The sequence below is a fragment of the Thermothelomyces heterothallicus genome (genome assembly GCF_042370625.1).
Source record: "Thermothelomyces heterothallicus CBS 202.75 unplaced genomic scaffold P884_scaffold_5, whole genome shotgun sequence".
NCBI classification, from domain to species: Eukaryota; Fungi; Ascomycota; class Sordariomycetes; order Sordariales; family Chaetomiaceae; genus Thermothelomyces; species Thermothelomyces heterothallicus.
Genome location: NW_027192566.1, coordinates 1139083 through 1151871, shown reverse-complemented (window position 1 = coordinate 1151871; position 12789 = coordinate 1139083). Strand labels below are relative to the sequence as shown.

The following is a 12789-nucleotide window of genomic DNA, read 5'->3' as shown; positions in this document are numbered from 1 at the left end:
CCATCAATGGAACACCCCATCAATGGAACACATACCACGCCTATACCGCTTTTTCAACCTAACCACTTCAATCTACCATAACTTGCCCAACTTTTCTTCAAACCACTTCAAACTTCGTAGGTATATTCAACAGTCAAAGATGGCTTATACTGAAGAAGATTTACAGGATGTAGTCGTAAAATACCACAATACCCGCTGTTTAATTCGTAGTATTAGCCAGGAATTCGGAATTCTAACTACCACCTTATTTAACCGCATTCGAGGCTGTTAACCACGTTTAATTATAGCCGAACCGCGTCAGTCTCTTAGTCATATATAGGAAGAATAGCTTACCTAATAGATATTAATCTAAGTTACCCTAGGTGTCCTACTAACCTATATATAAATCAGGGAGTTTACTAGCCGAATACTCTAGGTATAAGGAGCTAGCTATATAATAGTCGGAAAAGGCTAGATAACCTAGTTCCTTTATAGAAACCCTATCCTTTAAACCTAGTAAGCCTATAAGATAAATTTAGTCCATATTAATAGCGCTACTAACTTAGTTATATATAGTTAGTAGCTATAGCTAAATATCCTAGCTATTAAGGACATTCTACTAGCTAACTATTAGAATATAGATAAATATAGTATTATAGAAGGCTAGGGAACTAATAGGCTAGTAGTTAGAAATATTTAAATATATATAATATAGTAAAAGGTTCCTAGTTTATAGGTATAGACTTCCTTCCTTAAGTATATCTTAGTAATAGGGATATTACTCCCTCTAATCGTTATCTTTAAGGGTAAGAGTCTTTAATAATAGTAGTTTCCTTTTAATAAGACTAAATTAAAGGATTAGAAGTTTATAGTAACCAAAAAAGGCTGGACTAATAATACTATTATATTAGAATAGCTATAAGAGGTATTTATCCCCTATATATAGCTATAAGATCCTTTATAATAATAACTCCTTATATTAGATGGTTATAATAGCTATATAACTAAAGATTTTATATAGGTATATTTTAAGAATAATATCTAGTTACTCTTTTTACCTCTATATACCTTATATATCCTCTAACCATTAGATTTATTAGTCTTTTCCCCCCTAAAGTATATATATTAGAAGCTCCTTAACAATATAACTTCCTAGACTAATTTAATAGTTCTAGGTAAGTAGTTAATAATTAAATATATTATAAGGGCTTAGAAAGAGGCTATTATAGCCTAGAATATCAAAGTAAGATAGAGGGTATTAGGGTTATAGCTAGTTTATATAGCTAAACCCCTAATAAGTAGACTTCTATTAGAAAATTCTAATAATATAGCTAATACTAATAAATAGCTAACTTCTATATAGACTTTAGAACCTATTTAATACTCCTAGCCTTCGAAAGGAGCTATTAATCCATTTTTTAATATACTATAGAGGAGGTTAGACTTATATAGTTAGCTAATCAACCTAGCTACTAAGACTTAACACCTCTTTATATATAGGCTCCTATTTAGGAAGGTTAAAAAAGCGTTCGACCGGAAGGACTTTTAACTAGCCTAGTTATAACAGGAAAACGAAGCTCTAAAGGCATAGTTAGAAGCAGCTCGGCCGTCAAAGAGGAAGAGGGTAGTTACGGATCCGAACGAGCAGTTCGCTACGATTGAACAGATCTACCAGGCCCAGGTTGAAGCCGGCCGTATAGAGGACCCTATAGCTGAAGAAAGCGGCTCAGAAAGTGTGGATTCAATGGCTTCCTGTATTGTAGTGGGTTGAACAGACTGTTATATAGAAGGTTGAAGATAATAGGTGGGTGTGGGTGCCAAGGTTTGCCAAGTGTTCCATTGATAGGGTGTTCCATTGATGGGGGGTCCGACTTATAGCTCGCTTAGATATCTCGGCCTGCAGGGGGATGGCATCCTTCTCGGTGAAGCCAGCCACGGCAACCTCCAGGAGTACCTCGACGAGCATCACGCATCTACCCCGCTAGACCAGCGCCTGCTCTGGTGCCGCCAGCTTACCGAGGCCCTCGACTATATCCACAGCCGCGGCGTGCTATACTCAGACCTCCGCCCGGGCAATATCCTGGTCCACGAGACGACGCCGGGCGCGCGGGACCTGCTGCTCGCCGACTTTGGTAGCTCGGTGTACGAGGAGCTCGGCCTGGACGGGCTATCCCTGCCCGACGGCCCGTTCTATAGTCCCGTCTTTAACTGGCAGTCGAGCGTCCTACTAGACTTGTTCAGTATAGGGTCGATATTCTATACGATCTACACGGGACGGTGGCTATATAAGCTGACGCCAGGGCGGTTTGACAAAGTTGACGACCGGCTGGAGTAAGAGGACAAGGTGGTATATCCCAACTTCTAATAGGAAAAGTTTCCCGATGATGTTAGCGATTTACCGGCGGGAGACGTGATTTTGGCATGCTAGAAGAGAGAGTTTGCGACGGCGAAAGACGCGCTGACGGCTCTGGATAAATATCTTAAGGCACGAGGGAAGAAGTGTACCGAGCCAACAGCCGTCACGGAGAAGGAAAAGGGCAGAGGAGACAAACTCAATGATAACGTAGTAGGTGTGGAAGACGGAGGCGACCACTACGCAGGTAGATCAATCAGTCTTACACGGAGTTGAGAGAGAAAGGAAATGGAGCATTATGTCGCCGACAGCACTCAAGCGAAGGAACGGAGACGGGGAGACTTCAGGCAGTATTACCAGCCGATGCTGCTCTAGGCCGCGGAAAGTTGTATTTCCGAAGGGCGGGAGGTGGGAAAACGAGGATAACGGACTGTACACTCGGGATGTTGCCTGAGGAAGCCTATCTAGAAAGGTAGATACAATTATCACATAATAAGGTTCTTGCCGCCGCCAGATTCGTGCTACTTTTGGTTTTCGGGCCAACCTGGTGGCATTTGTTTACTACCCTAAGAAGGAATTTGCTCGGAGATATCTTAATTACTTCACTAAGCGAGCTTTATATACTACTTACCTTCCTTATCCTCATATAGGCTACTCTTTGAAATGGGTATAATAACTTCTATATACGTAGTTTCCCTAAAATAACCTTTCTTATCTAAGTATGAATATAGTTCTTATATATAATATATACTATTCCCTCGATCTAAACATTCTAAGTCTTATTAATAAGTGCCTCTAGTACTTCTAATCTAAGGTATCTAGCTCTTAGGTATTAATAGTTCCTTAGTATCTATTCTTATAGTAGGTAATATTCATATCTAGGACAACCTTCTATATATAGTAAATGTATTCTATATTATAGGGATATATAAAGTTTTTATACCTACTTTACTAACCAGGATATAGTCTAGGAAGCATAGAATGGTAGGAAAGTAGCTTATGTTCTAAGAAGGCAAGGTTCTACTTAATTCTAGCTTTCGAAGGGCAACTATCTCTACCATTCGAGTTGTTGGCCAGACCAACCGTGATCGAGAGAAGAGACCATCAGCTATACAGCGGCACGAACTCCCTCCCACAAAGTCTCGAGACCCAGCCCCTTTACATGGCTCAGCCATGACGCCGGTGGCGGAATCGAAAATGACCATCCGTGCTTCTTACCAATATCAGATAACGCCTCAACACTCGATTCGGCGTCATCTCGGTTCTCGGCACATATCAGCAAAGTCGTTTGTTGGAGGCGAGCAAATGGCAGTTTGCTGTTGAGCTCGTGATTGACGAACACCTGCCATACGCGGGAGGCGAAGGGGATGTCGAACGGCAGTGCCTTCCACCTGTACAGGCGGCCTTCGGGAGTACGAAAGTTGAGACGAGAATAGCGCGGCCCGGCAAGCATGGGCATGGGCCACGCGCAGTAATGAACCTTTATGCTCCCCTTGGCGAAGACGGCGTTGGGGTGGGCACGGTGGTAGGCTTCGGCGAACTCGGTGAGACTGTTGATGGAAGGATCGAAATCAAGCACGCTTCCGCGGATGACTCGTTCGTTCATGGGCCCCATGTCGTAGTGGAAGTAGAGGTCATCGAGCCCGTCGACGCCTCGCACAGCGATTGGGCAGGTGCGAGATGCCTCATACTCGGTAATCTGCGCAGTGACACCGTGCGATTCGAGGTCCGCCGCGACATGGGAGATGAGCCGCGACTCATGCAGGGTGGTGACCCGTGACGAATCCTGCAGCGCAGCACCAAGAATAGCACGGAGTGAGTTGGGAATGTCCCAGCTGCTGACACGGTTGCCTAGATATTGGGGAGGTGCTGACAGTGTAGCTTGGCCAAAATCCATCTGCGCAACGGCCTCCAGATATTGGTCCCGCTCCTCAGCTGGGACGTATTTCGCGATGACCTGACGGAAGACCTGGTCGAATGGCGGATCTCCCTTTAGCTTAGACAAGGCATCTGCCACGACATCGAGAATATCGAATGTCTTCCCCGGGGTTCTATCGATAATGATGAACTCGTAATAGTCCTTTGCCATATTCCTGTCCCTCAGGCTGTAGATAAGCCCGATGTCGCTGAGGATATCAGCCAAAGACCACTCCACCGTCCAAGGTTGGGAGCCGAGCGCTTCGTTTGTGGGCGCCGTGCGAGATCGCCCAATCCACGGGTTTTCGTCTGAGGGGGCTGGTAAGACCAGAGCGGAGGCCGCCCCTCCTTCCTTTTCTCGATCATACACCAAAACAACAAACCTCGCAATCCTCTCGGCCAGCTCCTGCGCCAGCTGCCTGGCCATAGGATCCTGCTTGCTCATCCGTCCCACAAGGTAGCAGCGTGTCTGCCTTTCCTTGGCAAAGGCAGGCTCAGCTTCGACGCGGAGCGAGTTGTGGTGGCTGAAGCCCTTTGTGACGGCGATGAATCCATGCAACACGGCGAGCGCGCTTTCCTGGGAGACGTCTTCGTTGGGCGCGTACCAGCTTGGGACGTCGTCCCTATGGTCCTTGTGGTCCTCGTTGTCTTCGTCATCCTCGCTCGGGGTTCCCGTTCCGTAGCGTTGGCACGCCGTCAAGGCCTTAACCGCGACTAGGTCGTCGAACTGAACGGCAAAAAGCTCGAAGTTCCACCACCCCACAACGTCGTGGAAGTTGGTCCATAATAGGTCCCAGCCCCTAGTAGTCATTCTCCGTGGGCTGTCCTCTGTGGCGATTCCGGCGCCCAGAATCGTGGTGGATGGCGATTTCGAATCTAAGAGATAGTCACAAACAGCGTCACGCAAAATATTCAAGGTATGATGGCGTCCCTCTTGAAAAGCTCGGAAGAATCGGATATAGCCCTCCACATGCTCTGCGGACGATTCGCGGAGAAAAGTGTTGATACTTTGGGTTCGGGCGGCCCTGGTAAGCACGTCGGCGTCAGCTTTCTGCGCGATAAGCTCGCGAAAGAAGAAGCGAATGATATGGTCACGGTCGTCTAGCTCCCTCGTGACGCCAGGGTCGACGTCATCAAGGGCGAGGGATAACGAGTCATCCAGTGCAGGCAAAATGGAGTAGAGTTCCTCGATCTTGGCAGTCAAGATGGCGTCGGAGGCTTGTCTCAGGACGACGATAGGGCTGCCAACAGGGAGGTGACCCAGCGCCGACAATGGAACTGCCGGATCAAGTGGTGACAGTGATTGCGGCTTCGGCGGCCGTGTTGGACTCGCAGAGCCCTTGGCTACCGGGGCCGCAAACTCCCGCTCCAGCTCCCGCTCCAGAGCGAGGACTTCGGATTGAAGCTTCATGATCCACTTGACATGACCGCGGTTCCGAACCGAGAAACTAAAAAACCGACGGTTGACCTGGTCCCTTAGTCGCAGGGTTTCTCTACCGGCGGCCACCTTGGCCTTGATCGTTGTTATCTTGACATCGTCGGCCCCGTCAGCCTTTGACTCGATGCCGCTGTAGTGCTTCTCGGTCTGCTTGTAGGACTCGTACAGCCGTTTGTACTCTTGGTGGTGAGCGGGGCAGAAGACGTGGCTGGCGTGGAGCAGGCGCGCGCGGCAATCGGAACCGTCTTCGTGCAATGCACGGCAATGGCGATCGACGCGGGGGGGCCGGCGGGAAGGTGCCGTCGGGGCAGCTTCAGGGCTTTTGGCCCGCTGAGGGCGAGTTGGCGGCATCGATTCGCTTACCGCCTGCTTTCAGACAGCGTGCAGCCCGTTTGTGATACGATGCCAAATGGAATACCGTGTACCGTGTAGGAGGAAAAGTGTGATGTTGAGAGGTTCGAGATATAATTCCCACCAACCTGGCCATGATTGGCAGGACATTGCCGCGAGGGCCGGCGGGGTCTCATGCTACACGCTCGTAAGCAGCCATTTTCGACACGTCACAGCATCTCGAGACCTCTGCACCTCTCACCTTTTTGCACCTTGTAACGGTCACAACGTGTGTATTGCAACAGGCTATGGACGACTCTACGAGTACGCTAATCTTGAAGAAGAGAAAAGAACTGTTCCGGCGCTTCAAAGAAGGCGGCGGCGTGGGACGTCGCAGCCGTGGCACCGTCGAGTTTAGAACCGGCGCCGACACGGAGGGAATACGGCCGCTGAGGGTCCCGATTCCCGGAGACCAGCCCTAGACGATGCCATGATTCCCAATACTTGTGGTAGTTGATCGGAAACACCTCGCGATTTAACATATTATCCTTCTAACGGAGCTCTAGAGAGACGGTATACTCGAGGTTTGGCCGGTTGAGTATCTCGTCGAGAGATTCGGAGAAAGTCTCGAAGGCATTGGCGGCGATGGCTTAGGTTATAATCAGGCTGACAAGATAAAGTATCTAGTAGGGAATAAAAAAGACTATAAAGCTAATACTTTAAAAGGGAATTAGTACCTTGAGATAATAGCCTTAACGAGGAAAGGAGCAAGTATATACGTCGAGTTTATAATATTAGGCTCTTACGCGTGGGGATCTGCCTTATGATGCTTGTTATAGGTTAATGTAATAGTCCCGGGCAGCGTCGTTCGACCCTGATTCTCCGGATCCCGGATAACCAGAAGGTAGACATACTTATACCAGAAATTTATTAACGAACCTAGTCTGAATCCGAAGCCTATAAGGACTAGCATCTAGTATAGTACGACACGGAATTAGGGCTAATAAGATATATCCTTAGCCTGTGTCTATAGCGTGTCGAGGAGTATCAAGATGTTATCTCGGCCTTCTCGAATGTAAGTTCCAATTCGCCCGTTAAGCCAGATATTGTTCCAAGATCCTTACGGATCTACTATAATGTGATTTGTTAGCTTAATAGCACTCCTAAAATCGGACCCTGTTATATCTCTTCTCCTTATATTACTAATGTCTACTACCGGCCTATCACTCGGCTTGCCTTGATCCTATCTTAACTTCTAGGGTCCATGATTATCAGGGTCTTTTCGCCTTATCACTCTAAGAAACGTGTTATCTGCCTCTATAACCAGGTTCTTCTAATATATAATCATAGTATTCGTATAAGTAATCGTTTAGACAAGCTCGTATTCTTCTTTCCCAAGGACTAGACAGGTTATCTAGGAAAATTTAACGGAATCGCGAAAGTATAACTATATAATAATAGCTTTTACGTCTAGATCATCCTAGCAAAGGTCTAGCTAGGCCTCGTCAAAGTCCTACTTCTTATAGGTCTTGACAAATCTAGGCTTTAATTATAGTTAATAAGCCAAAGAGAGTAAATAATATGATCTAAGATGATACTTATAGCTATATCGATTACCATATACAAACCCGCTCTTCTTACGCTGTTGTGCACACCTCCCGCCTGTTGTCAATCTCGGAACCTAAGAACAACTCATCGTCTTAGTCCGCTTTACGTTGTCACTCGTTACGGTCGTACGAGCAGGCTAGTTTCTTGAGAACAATAGCGCCTGCGAGACATCTTTGCCCGATGGATACAAGTTTTTCAAGAGACGATGGGCGATCGGTCGCGGATTTTGCGTTAGGGCGATCTAACGTGCGGCGCCGACTGGGAGGGAGGCCGAGCTTTTTAACCTGGCCGCAGCCTCGAAACAGCGGAGGCCAACCGCGCTGCCGAAAGGGGCGGCGAGACGACCATCTTAACAGTCGAAGGTGAGGTTGAGGCCGTTTCGCGACGTTTTCCTTACCCTCCAAACAAAATAACGGTCAGTAGCTTGACTATGGGAGAGCGGACGGGATCCTATGGTCGTATGTGGTAGGGCTCTGCAAAACCTGGATCCAATGATATCCGTATGACCGTCATTCAACACGCCAGGCAAGACGCTATATGTGTGTATATATCCTAACCAGGCTTCTACTTCGCTCCAAACAACCCCCCTCCCCCTCGCCCTTCGCCACTTGCTGCCCTCTACAAGGAACTCCGTTTCTGCCTTTTCGCGAATGACGCCAACAGTTGGCGCTCCTCCCTATCTCCTTTTCTGTCCGCCAAGCCGTCGCGTCTTTCAGCGTTTTTTTCTTCTTCTGTATGTTCAGCCATTGCTCCGTGGCTCTGGAGCAACGGTCACCTGACGAACCGAGTTGGTGCTTAATTACCATTCTTGCCCCGCACTCACGCAAGTACTCGGGGCTCGTCGGTGATCGACGGAGCTCGGTTCTCTTGTCAGCTTGAGAGCTTACTGACGAACAACTCCAGCCCTCGCATAATTATTAGTGAGCCAAGCTGCAGTGGCACGGGATTTTGCGTCAATCACGCGTCCGGGACCCAGCTCCACACCCAATCATGCAACGCGACGCGCGCCAGACACCGGTCGTCCCGATCACCGACAGACATGGCCGGATCAGTAATCTATGCATCCTGAAGAGCATAGCAGAAAGGGGCAGTGGAGGCCTGGGCTGGACTCCTTGGCATTATCGCATGAAACATATTGAGAATTCTCTCGCTGGATAATTATTAGATAAAGGGGTCAACTTTCGGCCTCCTGGTGCTCTTTGTCATCCCCACGATCATCTCAGTTCTCTCTGTTCAAGAAGTCAAGCATCCCCTCAGCCCAACCACAGCGTTGCCATACAACCCCCTCTTGCACGCATCAGTCACGCCTTAAACGCAACCACACCTCCCCCCCCCCAAAAAAAAAAGAGAAAGAAGAAATGACCATCGCACACACCGGTATCAAGGTCCCCGCCGCCCAGTACCCGGCCGTGGTCGCCTGGTACGAAGCCGCCCTTGCTCCGCTGGGTTATAAGAAGTCCGTTGTCCTCCGCGACGGCAACGTCGTCGGCTTCTCGGACAACGCCGCGGGCATCGCCGATTGGTGGGTCGCCTCGTCTGCTGCCGCCCCGGAACCTGTCTCCCCCCCCGAGGGGGCATTTGTGCCGAATCATACTTGCTTCTTGGCAAAGGGTGAGTTTTTTTTTTTTTTTTTTCCTGTTGCCGTCATCTCTCATTGGGGTTCTTCTAATGCTTCTTTCTCGGTTGGCCCCTTCTGTCCTTGTCCCTTCTGCCGAGTTGAGTCCGGCCGCTTGGCCGGGGGGGGAGGGGTTTCGGTCGGGGATCAAGTGAGAAATTAACAGGATGTAATTATGGCTAATTAACCACGTGGATTGGGGGTTGGATTGTATCTGTACTAGATCGCGCGACCGTTGACGCCTTCCACAAGGCGGGTGTTGCCGCCGGCGGCAAGTCCAATGGCGAGCCTGGCATCCGGGCACAGTATTCCCCGAACTACTACGCCGCTTTCGTGTTGGATCCGGCCGGCAACAACATCGAGGTCCTCTCCATCGCTGCGGAGTAAAAGGAGCTAGGAGGCGAGAACTGGCTCGGGGCTTTGTTGGAGTTTGATGCGTTTAAAAACACTTAAAAATACCTTGGAATTTGGAAACATGATATTTTCAAGCCCTTGGTTTCTCTTGTCCTGTGCGTGTCGTCCAAGAGGAGCATATGTGTGCGTTTGGTGCGAGCCAATTCGAATGCACATTCTTCTCGACGAGATGTTGCTCGGGTCCCCAAATGGCACTCGTACTTTATCGGTCGAACTTGTTTGCGAGTACATGCAGCAGGCAGATGATAGCCCATGTGTCCAACTTCATGGAAGGCTCCCCCCTTCCCCGAGAGGTCATGTGGTTAACCGAGTATTCCTTCACGGAGTGTTATACATTTGTCTATGTTGTAAGCTGACGAGGGTCGAGACAAAGTGATATGATGTATTTCTACACCATCAAAAAGGTGATACCATTACTCTAATATGTCCATTACTTCGGATGAGCCCGTGCCATAGAGGTTGAATTAATTAGCAGGCTGGGTTTGACGGGTTATCTGGACACCTCGGTAATCGAGACGCCATCCTTCTCGAGGACCTCCTTCTCGGGGCTAGATTCGACGTCACGCTTAATTTGAACGTCGCCGAATATCTCATCGATCTGCTCGAGCGATTTGCCTGCACCGGGGGTTAGAACACGGCTCACGACGGAGAGCCAAGCAGGCGTGAGTTTCGCATACCTCGGGTTTCTGGGTAGGCAAACGCGAACACGAGCGTGCACAGAGCGTTTGTGAGGATGAAGAGGATCTGGCGCCTCTCGTTAGCGGCAAAACTAATCTGCAGCGACGTATGCCCCTGGGGGAGTTTCATTACATAGTACTTCCAGCCCACCCTCTCGAGGGCGATCGGGGAACATTGGGTGATGATCAGGCTGATGGAGTAGTGGATGACTTGGACCACCGCGTTTGCTTTGGCACGGAGTTCGGTCGTGAAGACCTCGGGCCTGCGAATATCGTTAGTCTGAGAGCCTGTCTGAAGTATTCCCCTGCGGAGTCGAGTCACTCACGGAATAATCCAGGTCATGGGCCCCAGCAGTGCGGAGTAGTTGGCCGACACCAAGAATATGCACGCGATGATGGCCTTCTGGGCCGCCTCGTTGGTTGGCTTGCCGGGTATGGCCGGGTAGAGGGCAGCGAGTACGGTGATGATCAGGTAGGAGATCGACAACAGAGCCGAGCTGCTGATCAGGATCTTCCTGCGGCCGATGCGGTCGACGAAGAAGAGCGAGAGGATGCATGCGACGGGTGCCACGCAGCCGTAGAGACCGCTGACAAGCAGCTGCTGGTCCTGGTCGAACTGCAGCGTCGCGTAGATGGCCGTCTGGAAGTACTGCACGAAGCTGATACCGGAAAGCATGGCAGCGGCCCAGACGAAGGACCCGACGAAGAGCCGCCTGCGGAACGGGGCGGTGCGGACGAGGTCACCCCAGCCGAGCCGGTGCTGCGCTTGCACCTCCTCGGCAATGCTCGTCTGGATGGCGGCAAACTCGGTCCGGCACCATTCGTCGTTTCTGCCGTTGTAGTGCCACCTCCGGAAACTCTTCTCGGCCTCCTCGTAGCGGCCCTTGAGACAGAGCCACCTCGGGGACTCCCCAATGAACAGAACGCCGACCCCGAGAAGGAGGGCCGGAATCGCTTGGATCGCAAAGCCGAGCCGCCACTGGTTGGCATTAGACCATTTTCCCTCGCCCACGCCTGTCCAGAGAGCAACGAAGAATCCCCAGGCGACCACTGCGCGACAAGGTCGGTTCGTCAGCGAATGGTCAGAGAAATAAAGAACATTGCAGGAACCCTCAAGAAGACTCACTCATCTGGTTCGTGGCCGTGATCCTGGCACGCTCGTTGGTCTGTCCTGGTATCAGCTGCTTGCGGAACAGAAACGCGGATTCAGGAGGCGCAGATTGAGAGAGAGAAAAAAAAAAAGGGGGGGGGGGGGGATGGTATCAACCTTGGCAATCTCGGCTCCAAAGACGGGAGCAACACCCGTGACGGTACCGACAGCGTAACCGATGAGAAGGCGGCCGATAATAACTGCAGGTGACAGCAGTTGACACCAATGTCGTCAGCCTGTGGTCCTCTCGTGTTTCCTTTCTTGGGTAGCCAGGAGGATACGGAGGGCAAGACACGTACGCATGGCCACGTGTGCGGCGCCGGCCATCAAGGCTCCGCCCAGCACTCCCCAAGCGCACCCAAAGGCGATAGCCTTCCGCCTGCCCAATCTATCGCTGGTGATGCCTACCGAAGCGCTGCCGAGCCATGCTAAATACTGGTCAGAATTGGACGTGGGGAGAGGGCGCGGCACGCGGCATACTGACCGCCGGCTTGGTAGACCGATACGATGGCGCCCCGAAGAGGCGCGCTGGGCTTGTCAAAGTAGGTCGAGAATGACGCCAGGGCCAAACTAGGGGTGATGATGCCCGAGTCGCTGGAGAGAGCAGAGTCAGAAGTCAGCATCCACTGCTTGGCTTTCTGGGTCGCGTGAGGGTGGCGCGTTCAACCCACAAGCCGTATAGAAACCCTCCGATGCCCAGAAAGAGGGAGGCGAGGAAGGTCTTGGTAAGCCATGGCTCATTGGACGGCATGGCGCTGCTACTGTTGCTGCTGCTCCTGCGGTGGCGAAGATGACGGTTCAGAATTTTGGGAGAGAGAGAAGAGGGAATGCACGCAGGACAAGAAGTAATTTACACCTCTTAACTAATTTTAGACACGCAGCAACGGCAGAGTCAACGGGGATCAACAGTGCCTTTATTTGTGCACACGTGCGCCCCGCGATTCCCGTTGCGACCCTGGGGTGTGCAAACTGCCGACGCGTTGGGGTGGTCTAGGCCGGGGCCCCAAAGGAACTAGCGTGCGGAGAAGGGGGCAGGCGTCGGGAGCGACTGGTCGAGCCAGGTGTCCCAACCCGAGTTTTCGGGAAATGGAGTCCCATGCAAGGCGGTAGCCATTACCCAAGCCCTCGGGTCGAGTGTTCCCCACGCGGCATCTGCATGTTTGCTTGGCTGGGCTTCTTGGCCTAATAAAATAATACAGCAATGAGGACATGGACGAGGGCGCGAAAGCAAAGGCCGGTATTACCAGGGAAAGGATCCCGGCCGGCCACCCGGCGGTCTATGAGGGCGTCAAACTGTCGCAAATGGAG

At 50.6% G+C, this 12789-nt stretch overlaps 4 protein-coding genes across 4 annotated transcripts; 2 read left to right on the top strand and 2 right to left on the bottom strand.

Annotated features, from left to right (window-relative positions):
• Positions 1-1837: 1837 nt before the first annotated feature.
• On the top strand, positions 1838-2314 carry P884DRAFT_194863 (kinase-like domain-containing protein; the record flags this gene model as incomplete). Its single annotated transcript, XM_069437866.1, has 1 exon — positions 1838-2314. The coding sequence occupies one exon, from the start codon at positions 1838-1840 to the stop codon at positions 2312-2314; it is 477 nt and encodes a 158-aa protein (XP_069299794.1).
• A 1060-nt stretch (positions 2315-3374) lies between these two features.
• Positions 3375-6038, bottom strand: P884DRAFT_290551 (uncharacterized protein; the record flags this gene model as incomplete). Its single annotated transcript, XM_069444062.1, has 2 exons — positions 3375-5125; positions 5258-6038. The coding sequence occupies 2 exons, from the start codon at positions 6036-6038 to the stop codon at positions 3441-3443; spliced, it is 2466 nt and encodes an 821-aa protein (XP_069299793.1). The 3' UTR covers positions 3375-3440.
• A 2806-nt stretch (positions 6039-8844) lies between these two features.
• On the top strand, positions 8845-9718 carry P884DRAFT_239097 (Glyoxalase/bleomycin resistance protein/dioxygenase-like protein). Its single transcript, XM_069440119.1, has 2 exons — positions 8845-9236; positions 9464-9718. Exons 1-2 carry the CDS (start codon positions 8984-8986, stop codon positions 9625-9627), a joined length of 417 nt encoding a protein of 138 aa, XP_069299792.1. The 5' UTR covers positions 8845-8983; the 3' UTR covers positions 9628-9718.
• A 116-nt stretch (positions 9719-9834) lies between these two features.
• On the bottom strand, positions 9835-12346 carry P884DRAFT_219508 (general substrate transporter). The gene is made up of 9 exons (XM_069439413.1): positions 12153-12346; positions 11966-12075; positions 11781-11909; positions 11599-11681; positions 11458-11497; positions 10658-11381; positions 10465-10594; positions 10332-10398; positions 9835-10269 (listed from the first exon to the last, which is right to left on the bottom strand). The coding sequence occupies exons 1-9, from the start codon at positions 12230-12232 to the stop codon at positions 10145-10147; spliced, it is 1488 nt and encodes a 495-aa protein (XP_069299791.1). The 5' UTR covers positions 12233-12346; the 3' UTR covers positions 9835-10144.
• Positions 12347-12789: the final 443 nt, after the last annotated feature.